This window comes from Meriones unguiculatus, chromosome 9 (genome assembly GCF_030254825.1).
Source record: "Meriones unguiculatus strain TT.TT164.6M chromosome 9, Bangor_MerUng_6.1, whole genome shotgun sequence".
Taxonomy (NCBI): domain Eukaryota; kingdom Metazoa; phylum Chordata; class Mammalia; order Rodentia; family Muridae; genus Meriones; species Meriones unguiculatus.
Genome location: NC_083357.1, coordinates 56,015,137 through 56,034,017, shown reverse-complemented (window position 1 = coordinate 56,034,017; position 18,881 = coordinate 56,015,137). Strand labels below are relative to the sequence as shown.

The following is an 18,881-nucleotide window of genomic DNA, read 5'->3' as shown; positions in this document are numbered from 1 at the left end:
GGGCAGGGATTGGAGGCAGGAAGCGTGAATGCAGGACTGGGAGGAAAGGGAGCTGGGATCAGGCTGTAAGGAGATTAAATTAATAAATAAATGGGAAAAAAAGAAAGGAACGAAAAGAAGAGGGGGAAAGTCTTCATCCTGCACTGGCCGACAGAGGGCGAGGTTGCACAAACCAGAGGTCTCGGTTTCTGATACTAACTTTCAACTCAGTCCTCCCTTGCATCTGGCAGAGTACCTGCCAATTGAAGACAATCAAGAGTCCAGAAAGTCAGGACCAGGACCACGTCTTCAGGTTTTTCTTTTTCTTTAGAATTTCACCTAAACAAGGAAGCTGTTTTGTCAACCTTGTGCCACCTGTCCCCAAGAACTGGGAACCGCAGCCACTATCCTGCTTGAACCAAGCTTTTCTATACAGGCATCAGTGGTGTTTCCTGTAATAAGCCATGCTCTGGGTCCTAACCTCCTTCCTGGGAATACAATTTTTCCTGGGTGAGTATAATTATTGTTTTTAGATGCACACAATTCGCTGTTTTTCTTACTTAAACTTCAGGAAGATCATTTTTCATCATAAAGCCCTCATCACATTTACCGACTTATTGTTGATTTCTCAGGAGCTGTCCAAACACAGTCAGTTACCCAGTCTGATTCCCAAGTCACTGTCTTCGAAGGAGAGTCGGTGGAGCTGAAATGCAACTACTCGTATGGTGGAGCCCTTTCCCTCTTCTGGTACATCCAGCACCGTGGCGGTGGCCTTCAGCTTCTCCTCAGGTACTACTCAGGAGACTCAGTGGTCCATGGCATAAACGGCTTTGAGGCTGAGTTTAGCAAGAGCGATTCTTCCTTCAACCTGAGGAAGGCCCCTGTGCACTGGAGCGACTCAGCTGTGTACTTCTGTGCTCTGAGCGCACAGTGTCTGGGGCTGCAGGGGGAGCTGAACACAAACCTGTAAGAACCTGTGAAGATAGCACAGCTGAGTGATCTTAAATCATCCACGCACCTGTAAGGAATTCAAATAACCTCCCTGGCTCTCCAAGTTGGACTTCTCTGGAATTGTCACTTTTCTCTGCCATCCGGACCTATCTTGGGTATACTGGCATTTGGTCATGGCTCCAAGGAAAAGAGCAGGGTAAAAAAACACAAAATGATTCCTGAGGCACGATTGCTTCTTTAATGGTTATTTTGTAGATTGCTTTTGCCACTGACAGATTATCTCCATGAAACTTGAAGGTACAAGTCAGTTCCATATGACCAATGACTGTAATGGGGATTTACATAATGTGAACCAGAGGGAGAGGTGTTGGCTTCCTTCAGCATTAGACTGAAGGCTAGTGTCAGGAAGGGTAACTGCTTGCACTCGATGCCTCAAGAGCCTCAGAGACACTCTCCACCTGTGATGGTTGATTTACTTCCCTTGACTCAGTGTAGAATAACAGTGTAGCATCTCAGCAAGGACTTATGTGGATCAGGTTGGCATGTAAACATGTCTGTGTCAGATTACAATGACCACTGTGGGAAGACACTGCCTGAACTTGGGCAGCACCATTCCAAGTTTGGGCCCTGGGCACTGAACGAAATGGAGAGTGTGAGCAGAGCACGCCATGCCAACATTCTATGCTCTTTGTTCTTGATTATGGAGGGGATGTGACAAGTTCTGTGGCTGGGAATTCCATTCTAAGATGGACTGTAACCTGGAATTGTTAGGTCACATAAATGCTCTTTCCTCTAAATGATCTTTGTCAGACTCTTTTGTCATGGCAACTGGATAGGGAAGTAGGATGTCATCCTTACTCCAGCACATGTAAGAACACAGAGTAAATAGACAGGAGGCAAGAAAGACACCACACTCTGACCACAACAGGTGAGACAATTTCAAACAGTGAAAGATAATCTTTTGTGGGATATGGAGGTCTGCAAGGAAAGAGGGAAATACTTGGAGTTCGAAAGGGGAATGTGATAAAGACTTGTGTGCAGTTGCAAGGGGCCACATATAGGTTTGCAGCCTCTCAGTCCTGGTGTTGTCTGCTCATTTGAGACAGACTGTCTTGGGAAGCAGCCTCTCTCACCAAAACTTTTCCTTTCTGGGGATCACTGGGGCCAGAGCAAGGACAGCTATAACCTTATAGGGATTTTGTTTGCACAGCTGAGCATGTGATCATATGTGGCCAATACAGTATTATTTTTTCTTCTATAAGTGTGGCAAAAGTTTTGTAAATCTACAAATGAGGAAGTGGAAAACCTCAAAGCTTTAGGCAGTTATATATGCTATTTGAACAAATTACAACATCCTTTAAGTTTATTTTTCTAAATAAATATACTTTTGCTCAAATATAAAGCTTCATTTAAAATTTCAAATATTTACCAATAATGTTGTCATTGCTCTTGTTTTTCTTCTCAGTGTTACTCTCTTTCATTATCTGACAACAAAGATTACAAACTTTGCTTCCCTAGTTTGTGTTTTGCATTTGTAATGTATATGTGTTTGTTAACAGGGTGCAGTGTAGCCTGGCACGGTGGCACATGGCTTTAATCCCAGCACTCAGGGAGGCAGGAGCAGGCAGATCTCTATAAGTTCAAGACCAGGCTGATTTGCAAAATGAGTTCAGGATAGCGGAGGATCCACAGAGAAACCCTGTCTCGAAAACCCAAACCAATCCAAACCAAACCACCACCACCATCACCATCAACAACAAAAGCCAGTGTGCAGCTCTGTGTTTTTAAAATATATGCGAATAATAACTCATTGTAAGCATGATTGTGAAGCTTGATGTTTTCACTAAAATAATTTGAAGGTACAGAAATTTTGTAATAATCTATTTCAAAGTTTTGAACTGCTATGAATCATCTCAACTCAGGAAGAAACAATATGTCACTTTCAATGGGCCTTTGGACAGAGCAGTACCAGCAGAAGTAATGGCAGTCTCAATCAGAAGTCAGGTTCACAAAGATCAATAGGTCACTAGCAGTCATCTTCAGCCCTCTGCACAGTTCAGTCTGCCTGTATCTGCCCTTGCCACTTCTCCTCCCAAATCAAGTGCACAGCTATGAGGGAACATGACCAAACAGACCACCCAGACTTAGAAGAAGCATGCCACAATCAGGCACCAATACTCATTGTTACATTTCAAAAGTCACTAGGATTGTTTTTAAGTATTTACAATTTTCATATTTTTCTTATAATGTGAGTTGTATGGGTTATTCTTAGTTAAATTTATATTTCTGTGAAGAGGCACTATGGCCTAGGCAACTTATAGAAAAAAGAGTTTATTTGGGCCTTACAGTTTCAGACAGTTGAGTCCATGACCTTCATGGTAGGGAGCATGGCAGCAGGCAGGGGTGCATGGTACTGGAGCAGTCCCTGAGAGCTATGTCTTGAGACACAGCACAAGGTAGGAAAAGTGACATTGAAAATTTCTCAAATTTTTTCAAGCCTCAAAGCAGACCACGCCTCGTAACTCTACCCAGTTTTACCAGCTGGGAACCAAGAATTCATGAACCTACAGAGGCCATTATCGTGGAAAAAGACCATAGTGTTTATTATTATTTTTTATCTTTTAAAAAATTATCATTCATTACAATTTATTCTATTTGTATCACTGCTGTGGCCCCCTCCTCATTTCCTCCCAATCTCACCCTCCTTCCCTCTTCTCCCACTATGTCCCTCTCCTAGTCCACTGATAGGGAAGGTCATCCTCTACTTCTATTTGACCCTAGCCTTTCAGGTCTCATCAGGACAGGTTGCATTGTATTCCTCTGTGGTCTTGCAAGGCTGCACCACCTCCAGGGATAGGTGATCAGAGAGACTGTCATTGAGTTCATGCCACACAAAACCTCTGCTCCCCTTACTAGGGCACCCACTTGGAGACTCAGCCTATGGTTTGGAGCACCTGTCCCCTCCAGTTCTTTCTATCTCCCCCTTCTTTCATAAAATTCCATGCACTCTGCTCAAAGTTTGGGTACATGTCTCACCTCTGCTTCGATATTTCAGTCAGTAGTCTTTCAGAGGCCCTCTGTGGTAAGCTCCTCTCCTGTTCCCTGTCCTCTTCTGCTTCCAATATTGATCACATTTGTCCTTCTGAGTGAGGATTAACCATCTTCCCTAGGGACTTCCTTGTTGTTTGTAACCTGGAAGCAGAAAGAAGAACATGGTCTATACTCACTTAGAAGTGGATATTAGCCATATAATATAGGATAAACATACTAAAATCTATACTCCTATTATTATTATTCTTGAAGTGATGGAGACTGACCCTAAGGCCTCATGCATGATAAGCTAAGTGCTGTATCAGTAAATAATACCTATGCTATTTAAAAATAAATTATATATATGTAATAGAAAATTGTCATTTTTCTTTGCAAAATTTTATTAGGTTGAGTTTCTTATGATAAGTGTTTCTAATGTGAAACAAATTGGTATTTTAAGTAGTGACATTCCTTTAATAAAATAACATTCATTCATGTATTAATTAAATAAATATTTTAGCTAATTTTTAGATTTATTCCATTTGTCCAAGTATGGGGATAACACAATTGAGAAAGTTTGTTTCTTTCCTCAAAAGTAATTTGGTAGTGGTTAAATATGTGTTGACATTCCTTGCTTGTGTCATGTTTCCAGTGGATTACAACATGTACAAAACTGGCTACCTGAGACACTTAGAAATGACATGGAAATGTATTACCAGGTAAGACAACACACAAGGTGCAATTAAACCTGTCACAACTACTATTCAGACTTACAGAAATACCATCCAGTAGCTACAGGTGTCTCAGGCAAAATAAAAGAGCCAAGAGCAGCACACTGTCATTGACTTCTGAGAATATAGGTCAACAATCCTCTGAGGTGTTTAAATTATCCACATGTGTTGGGGGGGGGGTCTACACAACACATAGCCATTTCCTGTTTAATTCTGAGCTCACAACCATCCTTTCACTATAACTGTATTCTTTCCTAATATAAGAAGTTAGAGTCCACATCCTCCCATGGCTCAGAAAATGAACTCTTCCCTTGGCCTTACGATTATACTCTTCTTAGTGCTTGGTAAGTGGAATGACACATTGAGCTTCTGTCTTGTCCCATGATATTGATGTAAACTTTTATAGCTCATTTTCCTATGAGGCAGAACCCAGGTCATAGCTGCACTGAACTGTTATTAATTTCTCTTTTTAGGAGAAAGCAATGGAGACTCGGTTACTCAGACAGAAGGCCAAGTGACACTCTCTGAAGGGAGTTCTATGACTGTGAATTGTTCCTATGAAACCAAACAGTACCCTTCCCTGTTCTGGTATGTGCAGTATCCTGGAGAAGGTCCACAGCTCCTCTTTAGAAGCCTCAAAGGCCAACGACAAGGGAAGCAGCAGAGGGTTTGAAGCCACATATGATAAAGGAACAACCTCCTTCCACTTGCAGAAAGCCTCAGTGCAAGAGTCAGACTCGGCTGTGTACTACTGTGCTCTGGGTGACACAGTGACATTAACTGCAGGGGGAGCTGAGCACAAAATCTGAGGAGGAAGGGACTGGCTGCTGAGTATTCTGAGATCACTCTTTTAGGGACCACAGGCAGGTCTTCTATTGTTGATACTCACCACACACCCCGGTACTGCTGGAGTATAAAAGCATCCAAGCTAACATTACAAACAAATTAGGAAGGAAGCATGTCTTGCTTTAGACTTTATCAGGATGAGTGAAAGCAGTCACATACAACAGTGATTTCCTTTTTTTTTTTTTCATTTTGTGAGATGGGATTTCAGGTAGCCCAGGCTGGCCTTGAACAACTTGTGAAGCTAAGGTTGGCCTTGAACTCTTCTTCTCACCTGCACCCCCAGTGATCTAGAGTTTTAGGCATGAACCACCATCAAGGCAGAATGTGTGATTTCTTAAATACAAAATTTTTTGTTGAATGAAACTGTCTGTATGCTCATCATCCTCTATATTTCTAACCTGCAGAACCTGACTCACATCATTCATGGAATTATCATGTAGAGACAATTATCATGTGTAGAGACAAGCCAAGACATATGAGGCTGCATGTTCCTACACATCTTACTTGTAAACTGCAGAGATAAAGGGTTAATTCTTTTATTTCTTCTCAAAGTCTGATAATGTATTTGTTACTTGTAAATATTCTTATGTTTGACTGAATTTAGAAGTAGAAGCTCTTAGTGGAGACAGTTTATATCTTGTAAAAATACATTCCTCCCATTTTTATTTGGCTTTCTTTGTTCTTTTGGCCAAAATCTAGCATATTCTGTAGCCTCATCCTTATGTTTCTAGTGTGTTCTTTTTTGGTGCAATCTGTCCGCAGTCGTGATATGCATGGACTAAAAAGGTGATGCATCTTGGGTGCTTTGGTCCTGGGGGAAAAGTAGAGTAAGATGAAGAGATGAGAGGACTCAGTTCTGTTTACCGGTCAAAGAGAGGAACCTGAAACAAGCACTGGGTGATTCAGAGCTGGCATTGTTAGGAGCAATAAACGTATGGTGGAGCACTTAGGAGATAACAGAGGCAAGATTAGAGAGAGGGTGTAGACAACTATCCCGAAGAGATTCACAGACCTCCAAGAAATCATGGGACAAGTAGATGGACATTCACAAGTCTATGGAAGGAATATTCCTTCTTTCTGTAGGATATTCCAAAAGACAAAATGGATCCCAGACCCAAAATGTAACAACAAGTTATGATTCATTTTCCAAAAATTATTCAGTTTGGGTGGTGTCTCTGTGTGTGTGTGAGTGTCTGTGAGAGGGAGAGGAGGTAAGAGAAAGGGAGGGAGAGGGAGAGAGAGAGGGAGAGGAAGAGAGAGAGAGAGAGAGAGAGAGAGAGAGAGAGAGAGAGAGAGAGGAAGGATACATCAAGTAGAGAGGAAGGATACATCAAGTGTCCTAAAGCTGAAATTACAGGCAGTTCACACCTGGGAACCAAACTGCAAGAACAGTTAGTGCTCTGAGCCACTGAGCCATCTCTCAAGCCCCAGCATAACATGTTTAGGTAATAGAGATAAACTTCCATGACATGATTTGGGTAAATGTGTCTAGATTATGACAACAAAAGGGCAAGAAAATAGTGAATATAAAATATAAACTGAAGATAAAATACTTGGTCCTCACTGATGTGAGAAACATTTAATTTTTTAATTAATTAATCTTAAATTCTGGTTGAAACTTCCCCTCTGTCTTCTCCTCCCAGCTCCTCCGTCTGCTTTCCCCTCCCCTCCACCTATGCCTACTTCCTTTCTTCTCAGAGAAGGGGAGACCTCCTGGGGGTATCAACCACCTTGGCAGATCAAGTAGGACAGGGCACATCTTCTTCTATTGAGGCTAAACAAGGCAGTTCAGTTAGAAGAAGGATCCAAAGACAGGCAACAGAGTCAGAGATAGCACCTGCTCCTGCTGTTAGAGGTTCAACATGAGGGATCAAGCTGTACATCTGAAGAAACATTTAATTTTTTCGATGCTAGGGTTGAACATAGGCTCCATGAATGCTAGTCAAGTGCTCTTCTGAGCTATAGGCTTAGTTTTTAAATGCTTATGCTTTAAAGCTTACCATTAATAAAGTGAAAAGAGAATCCAAAAGTTGAAGGAAATGTTTGCGAATCATGTATCTCCCAAGGCAGTGTCAAACAGAATGTATAAGGATACCATTTTAAAAAACTCTATGGTAACATGAGAAATGCAAAGTGGATAAGTAATTCAATGCATGCTCCTCTAATAAGCATTAATGGTGGCACATGTTTGCAATTGCAACAGTCAGATTGAAGTGACAGAAAGATTATGAATTTGAAGCCAGCCTAAGCTCCACATGACTATTTTAAACATAAAAGATAAACATAAAGCATAATTTAAAAGATAGAATACAAAGTCAGTCTTTAGGATACTCTAATTTTACTCAACATAATAGATAATGTCAAATGAATGTGAAATGGTGATTGTTGGCATTGATGTAGAGTGTTTATACATTTTAGGTACCAATATAAAATGCTGTGGTTAGAAGTAACTTTACTTCTGTTTTTATTCTGAAGAGAATTAATATCATGTCCGCACAAAAAGCTGCACCAAAATGTTCAGGCCAGAATTAGTCATGATAGCCCCAAAGGAGAATAATCTAATGCCTATCACTAGATGAGTGGGAAGACATCCTATATGTTCCAAAGGATATTTTGCACCAATAAAATTGATAGCATACTGATACATAATAAAATATAATGTCCCCTAAAAAATTGAAGATGCTGTGATGATTCTTCTTGGTTATCAGGTTGGTTGGATCTAGAATCAACTAAAAAGTCAATCTACTGTGAACAGTGTTTCTCCTCTTCTGGAGAGCTCTGACTGATTCAGATGCCATGCATTGTCTTTCTATGCACTGTTCAGTATAGACAAGTCTACAAACACATCATTTTTTTCTATCTAGAGTTAGTGAGCTCAGATGTCAGGGAAATTAGTGTGATGGCGAGTGATGATGGTCATACAATTGTATGAACAAAGTAACAATTACTGAAATGTATAGAAAAATGCATATTTTAAATGACTGAAATTATACAGCATATAAAGAATACCTCATAAGATCTGTTAATTATATAAATCACTAGAAAGATGAAAAATTATATTTTATAAAAGTAGCTTTAAAAAACTGACCAAGCAAACAAAAGAAATCCAGTGGCTCAATTTTCTAATTTGATACAGAGACTGTCTCCTCTCAAACCTTCTGATCCTACTGTCTCATTGGAGCCCAAGTATCTGGCAGGTTCTAGAGGCTTCAAGTCCTGCTTATTGGGTTTCCTGCATCTCTACCTGATAGAGGACACTTTCTGTTTCAAAAAGAAACCAGATCTGTTCTTTAAAAACTAAGCAATCTTAACTATCAAAACAAATAAAAAAAATACCCCAACCTTCTCTCAAACCAATCATTTCCTAGTTCACTCATGATAAGCCCCAATGTTTTATTATCTTAAATATTTTGTCACTGCAAGCTCTAAGGAGGAGATCTACTTAGTAGATCTCTTTATAGTTGCTTTGAAAAGCATCCCTTTGAATATACTCACAGATAATTTCTAGTTTCTGCTCAAATCTACTTTAGTGATGTCTTCTCTAAACATCACATATAGAAGGGCAATACTTCACGTGTCATTTAGGCTTAGTCTTTTCTGAATGGACACATGTTATCCATCTATCTATCTATCTATCTATCTATCTATCTATCTATCACAGTTCTACAAGCAAGAATTCCAAGATAAGGGTGTTGACAGAAGTTTCTTCTGAGGGCTTCCTCTTGACTTGTAGATGACCCCTTCTCCTTAAGTCTTCACCATTTTTCTCTGTTGATGTTCATATATTCATATATGAACATCAGCTCATTTAATTAGAGCTGGCCTCATTTTGCTTTGATCCTTTATTTTAAAGGCTCTGTCTTTGAATAAGTCACATTTTGAGGTAGTTAGGGTCTTAGCTTGAACATAAACATTTTGTTGAGGGTACAATTCAGGGTTCAGAAGACTGATATTAAATATATTCTAAATGCATGTGGAATGTAGATTGCTCCATTTCAGTTAGATTTTCAAATTTTGTGGCATACAGATTTTTAAGTAAGTCCTAATGATTGTTTGGATTTCCTCAGTGTCTGTAGTTATGTCCCGCTTTTCATTTCTAATTTTGTTGATTTGGATGGTGTCTCTCTGCCTTTTCGTTAGCTTGGCTAAGGGTTTGTCTATCTTCTTGATTCTCTCAAAGAACCAGTTACATGAGGTTTTGAGAAGAAGGTAAATTCTTTTATGTTTGGGTGTAAGGCTCTGTAAATGTCTGTTAAGTACATTTGATCCATGACCTCTTTTAGAGGCATTGTTTATTTGTTTAGTTTCTGTTTTGTTGACCTGTCTTTTGTTGAGAATGGGGTGTTGAAGTCTCCCACTATTAGTGTGTGGGGATCTATGTGTGGTTTAAGTTTTATCAATGTTTCTTTTACAAATGTGGTGCCCTTGTATTTGGGGCATAGATGTTCAGGATTGTGATATTTTCTTGTTGGAATTTTCCCTTGATGTGTATGAAGTGTCTTTCCCCATCTCTTCTTATTAATTTTGTTTGAAAGTCTATTTTATAGATATTAAAATGGTACTCCTGCTTGCTTCTTGGGACCATTTGCTTGGAAAACCGTCTTCCAACCCTTTTTCCTCAGGTAATGTCTATCTTTGTGACTTAGGTGTGTTTCTTGTATGCAATAGATTGCTGGGTCTTGTTTATGCATCCATTCTGTTAGTCTGTGTCATTTTATTGGAAAATTTAGTCCATTGATATTGAGAGAGATTAATGACCAGTGGGTATCAGATCCTTTGATTTTGTTGTTGGCTGTGGTCATTAGTTTGTGTGCTTGGTTGCTTTTTGTGTTGCTGTAGTGAGGTTATTTTTTTCCTGTGAATTCCTGAAAGTAGTTAGTTTTCTTGGGTTCTATTTTTCCTTCTAGTATCTTCTGTAACGCTGGATTTGTGTGTAGGTATTGTTGAAATTTGTTTTTGTCATTGAATATCTTGTTTTCTCCCATCGATGAAGAAGGACTGAGAGTTTTGCTGGGTATAGTAGCCTGGGTTGACATCTCTGTTCTCTTATTGTCTGCACGGTATCCGTCCAGGCTCTTCTGGCTTTCATAGTGTCTGTTAAAAAGTCAGGTGTGATTCTAATGGTTTTGCCATTACTTGTTACTTGGCCTTTTTCCCTTGCAGGTTTTAGTATTTTTCCTTTGTTCTGTATACCTACTGTTTTGATTATTATGTGGTAGGAGGATTTTCTTTTCTGGTCTAATATATTGGGTATTCGGTAGGCATCTTGTATTTTTATTAGCCTATCCTTTAAGTTGTGGAAATTTTCTTCAGTGATTTTGTTGAAAATATTTTCTGTGCTTTGGAGGAGGGAATCTTCTTTTTCCTCTATTCCTATTATTCTTATGTTTTGTCTTTTTATATTGTCTTGAATTTGTTGGATTGTCTGTGTCAGAAATATTTTAGATTTAACATTTTCTTTGACAGATACATCAATTTCTTCCACTGTATCTTCCACACCTGAGATTCTTTCTTCCATCTCCTGTAGTCTATTGGTTATGCTTACCTCTGTATTTCCTGTTTTCTTCCCTAAGTTCTTTCTCTCCACAATTTCCTCCATTTGTGTTTTCTTTAATTTTTCCAATTCTATCTTCAGATCTTGAGCCATTTTGTTGATTTCCTTCACCTGTCTGACTGTATTTTTCTGTTTTTCCATCAATTCCTTCAACTGTTTGTTTGAACAATCCTCTGTTTCTTTTATTTCTTTCAATGTTTTAAGTATTTCCTCTCTAAAGGCCACAAACTGTTTGGCTGAAACTTCCTGTATTTCTTCACAGATGGCCATAATCTGTTTTTCTTTATCTTCTTCTATTTCTTTGCAGATAGTCATAATCTGTTTGTTTTTGTCTTTCTCTATTTCTTTATGGATGGCCATAATCTACTTGAGTTTATCTTCTTCTAGGTCTTTATGTATTTTATTTGTTCCCTCTGTTATCCTCTTTATGAGCATAGATTTTAGGTCATCTTCTTGAATTTCAATTATGCTGTGGTGTCCAGGGCTACTTGTCCCTGGATAACTGGGTTCTGGAGATGCCATATTGCTCTGATTTTTGTTGCTTGAGCTTTTATGCTGGCCTCTACCCATTGGGCTATCTTAGGTGTTTGGAGTTAGTTTCTGGTGGTTCCTGGGATCCTGTGGTGGAGAGAATGCCCTTGGCAGGAAGATGGTTTTTCCTGAAGGTAACCTCCTCAGTTTTTTCATCATAGTCACTGTATGGCCGGTGTTTTTCAGGAGATTTCACAGATCACTGCAAGCATATAGATCTGAGTGCAACTGTGGTCCTTGTTGGTCGAGAGCTCTCCTCTCACCTGGAGAAGTCCTGGAGACAGCTTCCCTGCTTCTGGGTTTCTTGCTGTAAATTTAGTGATCTGCTGTTGTAACCTGTGTGTCCCTTGGTTTGGTCTGTTTTGTTAGGGATAACAAAACTGGTCCCTTGGAGCAATATGTGGGGGTTGATCGTGGAGATCCCAGGCTTTTGTAGTTCTGAAGTTGGGACTCTGTGCCCCAGAACCCAAGCAGTAATCTGTGGCGGGTGAGTACAGCTGTCCTGGTAGCAGCAGGCTATCTGGTGCACAGCAAGTCCCTGGGTTGGGCCAGTCTGAGGGACCTTTTCCAGGGATATACTGGGAGGCCTAATTCCATCCCCTTTGCTTTGTTCCCTGTGAGGATTTCTCCCGACAATGACTACAAGTCTCTGGCATCCTGGGCACAAAGTTCTGTCTGTGAGGAATAGTTGGTACAGAGCAGGGCTCTTGGCTGGCGGCACACCAGCTTGCTAGTCTGAGGGACATTTTCCAAGGGTATACTGGAAGACCTAATTCAGGTACCCATTTCCTTTTTTCCCTGTGGGGTTAACTCCCTACAGGGACTGCCAGTCTCTGTTGCCCTGGGGGTGCACAGCTCTGTCTGTGCAGGAGAGCTGGGAATGCAACAACTGTCTGTGCTTTGGGCTTGAGCCCAGTTCAATGATGGCGGCTCGTACCTGCTGGTCTGCTAGACCTTCCCCAGGCAAAGCCTGGGTGGCCCAAGTCAGCACCATTTCCTTCCTTTCCTGTGGGGCCCTCTCCCGAAAGGGATTCCCAATTTCTGTTGCACTGGGGCGCACAGCTCCATCTGTGCCAGGCAGCTGGGCGTGCAACAACTGTCCATGCTTGAGGCTTGAGCCCAGTTCAGTGAGGGAAGCTCAAACCGGCCTGTCTGTGAGACCTTTTCCAGGTAAAAACTGGGTGACCCATGGCCAGTCCTGCTTTCCTTCCCCATGTTTTTTTTTTTTTTTTTTTTTTTTTTCTCGTGACTGGGACTCTCAGTCTCTGGTGTTATTGTGCCCACCTTTCAGCCTGGGAAGGTGATTTGGACTCGCTGGCATGTGGCTCTGGTCTGGAGACCTAGTGCCTGAACAACTGGGAAACCCTTCCGGCTTCTGGCTGTATGATCTGTGAGTGGACCCAACAGATTCCAACGCCATTGGGGTTTCCTCTCACCTCCGAAACATGATGGCTATTGTTTTAGGGCCCAGAGTTCAGTCTCTTTGTTGCTGTATGAGAAATATTGTCCTTCTCCTCAGACGCAGTGTTCTCCTGGCACCGCCATCTTGTCCTCTCTATTTTATTTTTAATTACACTTTACTTACTTTGTATTTCCCCTCTAGTTCCCTCCCTTCCTCCCCCTTTTCCACGCATGCCTTTCCCCAAGTCCACTGGTAGAAGAGGGTTTCTTTTTCTTCCTTGTGATCCTAGTCTGTTAGGTCTCATCAGGAGTGATTGCATTGTCTTCCTCTCTGGCCTGGTAAGGCTGCTCCCCCCTAAGTGGGAGATGATCAAAGATCAGGCCAATCAGTTCAGGTCAGAAGCAATCCCTGTTCCCATCACTATGGAACCCACTTTGACACTGAACTGCCATGGGCTACATCTGTGCAGGGGTTCTAGGTTCTCTCCATCCAGGGTACTTGGTTAGAATATGAGTCTCAGGAAAGACCCCTGTGTTCAAATTTTCTGGTTCTGTTGCTCTCCTTGTGTAGTTCCTGTCCTCTCCAGATCTTACTGTTTCCCACTTCTCTCATAAGATTCCCTGCGCTCTGCCCAAAGTTTGGTCATAAGTCTCATCGTCTGCTTTGACAGTCTGCAGGGCAGAGCCTTTCAGAGGCCCTCTGTGGGAGGCTCCTAACTTGTTTCCTGTTTTCGTCTTCTTCTGATGTCCATCCTCTATGAATTTCTGAATGGGGATTGAGCATTTTAGCCAGAGACCTGCCTCTAGATTAGCTTTTTAGGTGTACATATTGTAGTAGGTTTATCCTATATTATATGTCTTTATGAGTGAGTATATGCCATGTGTGTCTTTCTGCTTCTAGGGTACCTCACTAAGGATGATCTTTTCCAGTTTTCACCATTTAACTGCAAATTTCATTATTTCCTTGTTTTTCATTGCTGAGTAATATTCCATTGTGTAAATGTACCACAATTTCAGTATCCATTTTTCAGTTGAGGGGCATGTGGGTTGTTGGCCTGAAATTTTCTTTCTTTGTTGGGTCTTTGTGAGGTTTAGGTACCAAGGTGACTGTGGCTTCATAAAATGAGTTTGGTAGTGCTCCTTCTGTTTATATTTTATAGAATAGTTTGAAAAGAAATGGAATTAGCTCTTCTTTGAAGTTTTGGTAGAATTCTGCACTGAAACCATCTGGTCCTGGCTTTTTTTGGATGAGAGGCTTTTGATGACCACTTCTAATTCCTTAGGGGATATAGGACTATTTAATTGATTTACCGGTCTTGATTCAGCTTTGGTAAGTGGAATCAATTCAGAAAATTGTTCATCTCATTTAGATTTTCAAATTTTGTGGCATATACACTTTTGAAGTAAGACCTAATGATTTTTGGATTTCTTCAGTGTCTGTTGTAATGTCCCCCTTTTCATTTTTATTTTGTTGATTTGGATAGTTTCTCTTTGCCATTTAGTTAGTTTTTCTATCTTGTTGATTTTCTCAAAGAACCAGCTCTTGGTTTCATTGATTCTTTGAATTGTTTTATTTGTTTCTCATTTCAGCCGTGAGTTTTCAGCTAGTTTTATGTCAACTTTACAGAAGCTGTAGCCTTCTACCTGGATAACGGCAATAGGTTATATTGTCTGGGGGGCTTATTGTTACCCTGATCTCTTTTCATTGTATGGTTTTGGCATCTTTGTCAAAATCAGGTTTCTATAAGTGTATGGGTTTATTGCTAGGTCTTCTATTGATTCCAATGATCCACCAGCCATTTTGTCCCTCATTTTAGGAAAGGATATAGAAATTTTGGTACATTTACACAATGGAATACTATTGAGCAATTAAAAGCAAGGAAATCATGAAATTTGTATGCAAATAGTAGTAAGTAAAAAAGGTCATTCTGAGTGAGGTATCCCAGAAGCAGAAAAACACATATGGTATAGACTTACATATAAGTGGATATTAGACATACAATATAGGATGATCATACTAACATGTATTGAAAGGGTTAGACTTACTTTGTAACCTATATGTCTTCTAAAGCCTATAGTTTTGAGTTTTAGGTCCAGGTTAAGCTAAAGCCTCTTGGTACCTTTCCAGAGAGTGAAGGAATGTGACCCTATCTGTGAGGACAGATATAAAAAAAAGGGCAAGCAAGCAATGACCTTCAGATATAAAAAAAAGGGCAAGCAAAAGGAGGACCAGACCCTTGTCCTTGAGATAGCGTTTCTTAGCAACGAACCTAGACTTCTTCTGAGTAGCATTTGACCTCCAAGCAAAAGTCTGTAGCTCCTAATCTTCAAGGATGAGCTAACCACCCCCACCTTAAATTGCAGCTGCATCCACACTTGGCAGGACTGGCCAAGCTGAGCACCTAAAACTAACCAATTATCTTACTTTATAGCTTCCTCATCCAATCCTAAATTGCCAAAACTAGAACTTCAAATCTCCCGCAATTTTTCTTTTAAAAACCTAAAGGCCTTTGTCTCCTGGTGCCACTCTTTGCTGACCAGCAGGGGTGACCCCGTTGTACAATGGTTAATAAACCTCTTGCTTTTGCAATGAGTCTTGGTCTGGGGGAGTTTCTGGGAAGGGCGCGATTGAACTCCTGAGCTGTGAGACCCCAGGTCTTACAGTATACCTAAAGAAGCTAATCGAAAAGGAGGAAACTGGGAGGACCCTGCCTCATGCAGAAAGGCAAATGGGTTGGATATCGCAAGAGGAAAAAAACAGTACAGGAGCCTACCAAAGAGGGACTCTGAAAGAATCTATCTTGCATTTTGTCAAAGCTGAGGCTGAGGGTCATAGCCAAACTTTGAGCAGAGTGCAGGGAATTTAATGAAAGGAGGGGGAGATAGAAAGCCCTGAAGGAAAAAAAAAGAGAGAGAAAAGCAAAAAAAAAAAAACAAAAAAAAAACCTCAAAACAAAAGAACAACAAAACAAAACAACAGGAACAAAAATTCTTGGCACAGGGAACTTTTCTGAGACTGATACTCCAACCAAGGACCATTTGTGAAGATAACCTAGAACCCTTGCATTGGAGGAGCCATGGCAGCTCAGTGTCCAAGTGGGTTCCCTAATAATGGGAACAAGGACTGTGTCTGACATGAACTCAGTGGCCTGCTCTTCGAACAGTTCCCCCTGAGTGGGGAGCAGCCTTACCAGGACACAGAGGAAGACAATGCAGCCACTCCTGATAAGACCTTATAGACTAGGATCAGATGGAAGGGGAGGAGGAACTCTGCTATCAGTAGACTGGGGGAGGGGCATGGGTGAAGAAGAGGGATGGAGTGTGGGATGTGGATGGAATGAGGGAGGGGGCTAGTGTAGGGATACAAAGTGCATAAACTGTAATAGATAGATAGATAGATAGATAGATAGATAGATAGATAGATAGATAGATAGATACATTTTTAATAGGTGGAAGCTGAGAGACCAGGAGTAATAAGCATGTTTGAACTTCATGAGACCTTGTTTCAATAAAGAGATAAAGGAAAAGTAGGAAAGAAGAGATGGAGGATGGGATAAAACATTTTAAATGAATTGATATGTTTCCCCCACACATATGAGGCCCTAGGTTCAATACTCACACCATCCAAAAGGAGGGGTTTAGACAACACACATACAGTCACACAAGCACACACAAAACAATAAACCAAAGAACCCAAACCATATCAAGCCAAAAGAAACCAAACCAAACCAAAATCCCAGAAATCTAACCACTGAAGGAAAAGCATAGGCATAGAACCTTGAAAACCAGGAGATGAAGAAGTGACTCACTGAGTAAAGGTACTTGTTGCCAAGCTTGACAACCTGAGATTGACCTCTGGGATGGACATTGTCAGAAGAGGCAACCAACTTCTGCAAGTTGTCTTCTGGCCCCCACACAAGCTATGGCACAACCATGCGCACCCACATATATATGTACACAAATAAATGCATTTACTAAAAACTTTAGAAACAGATTCCAAAACTAGGCAAGTCTAAATACTGTATTGTCTAATGACATAGACATTCATGATCAAATGGTGCAGAAAAGGCAGAGCTCCTTGCAGATTCACACAGCCTTTTCAATGAGAAAAGGAAGGCTACCAGCACACTGCTAGGGAGGCAACCACAGAGTGCTCAGGATATTCTGGAAGGTTTATTGGTCATAGTGGGAAAAGAAAGACCTGTCTATATATATGACAATATACCCACCAGCTTTTGTGTTTTCTGAATGGACAGATACTACAGTGAAGAAGCATGGATACTGCTGTGACAGTACAGTACCTTTCCCCCTTCCTTTCCTGCTGGCTGTGGCACATTCCACTACCATATATCATTCATGCCATTCTGCTTGGAATATTGTTAGCTGTTCACAAGTGTGTCTGTCTTCCTCTGCCCTTCATTTGTTCATTTAGCTGACAATTATGGAATGTTCCTAAACTGTCAGCATGCAGAAAGGATGTCACTGAAAGGATCATCCAACAAAGAGGATCCACCAGCTATATGGGTATGCCGACATGCCTCACATCCCCAGAATAAGGAAAACAGAAGCAGATGGATCAATAGTCTGACTCCAGCCTAAGTATATGAGACTTCATGTAAAACGATGATAAAAACAAAAATAAAGTCTGACTTCACTTTGGTGGAAAGGTTGACAGAGCTATCTGTACAAACATGACCTGAGTTGGCCCTTTGGTTTCTCAGGACTTATCACACAGAAGGGACAGAATTAGGGGGGCTGAAAGCTTGTCTTGTCTTATAACCCAGCCTAGGTTTCTCAGAGCAGGCCGACACCTCCCTGGACCCTGAGCACAGCCAAGAGCATGGAGACAATTGCTTGGGCCTGGGGTTATGAAAGTCTTAAGTATCACTCAGAGGAGACTCCCCCAGCTTAAATGCAAGCACAGTCACAAAAGTATTTGGCTTTTCTTGGAGGGGACTTCATGGGGTTCAGGCTCACTGGAGCCTTACTGATAAGGGTCTCTATGGTACACATGCAGGTTTAGTTTCCCAGAGGGCCTAACTTGAGTGTCTGTGCCAAAGCCCAGGAACCTGGAAGTCAACATGTCCCTCTAGTGTCTCATGCATAGTCTAGGGATATAACTGCTCTGTGCTAAGAAAGGAATTTTAGAGAGCAAAAGTACTTGTGAACACAGATTAGTATTGGAGAATCCAGGGAAGTCAACACAGAGACTTAACCCTCAAAGAAAAGAGATGTTTACTAGTCTCCCTCCAGGAATGTTGGAAAGGGTGTGGTTTAAAGTCTGATGAGCATTTGCAATTTGTAGAGAATTGTATGGCCCATATCACCCAGAAATGATTATTTGTCCTGTATGCTTCTCACTGGACTCTGGAGCATTTCCTCTAAGTTTATTAAATCCTTCCTTATGAGAGATGCCACTTGTAGTTTATAGTAACCTAAGTCCATTTTATGTGTTTTTAGGGCCTGATCCATCTGGGTTACAATTGGCATTATGCTGACCTCAGTGATTCTCCCCAGACCTTCAATTTTGAGCACTGTTTTTGCATCAACATTAACCATCTGTCAGGGAGATTCCATATGGACTTTGAAAAGAGATTCCATATAAACATGTCTTAACCTTTGTCGTAGACACAGATTGAGCTAATTCTTTTTCAGAACTGGTGGTATGTTTAAATATGGCTAAAACAAAGGAACTCATGTCAGACTCTAAAAGTATGACCCCTTTATGGACAGCTAATTCAAGCAAAACAGTTTCTTGTCTCTCCCTGGATCCTTTGGCTTCTGGACAAGAAACCTTCAGGGACTCCTGCACATCTTATTGTCTGGGAATCCCACATGTTTCTGAGACTAAAAAAAAA

The 18,881-nt window shown here is 40.9% G+C and overlaps 1 pseudogene and 1 gene segment (V, D, J or C); both read left to right on the top strand.

Annotated features, from left to right (window-relative positions):
• Positions 1-443: 443 nt before the first annotated feature.
• On the top strand, positions 444-949 carry LOC132656340 (T cell receptor alpha variable 8-3-like). The segment is given in 2 exon segments: positions 444-489; positions 615-949. Coding segments are annotated over 2 exon segments (381 nt in total).
• A 4,040-nt stretch (positions 950-4,989) lies between these two features.
• LOC132656339 (T cell receptor alpha variable 9-1-like) lies at positions 4,990-18,639 on the top strand (annotated as a pseudogene).
• Positions 18,640-18,881: the final 242 nt, after the last annotated feature.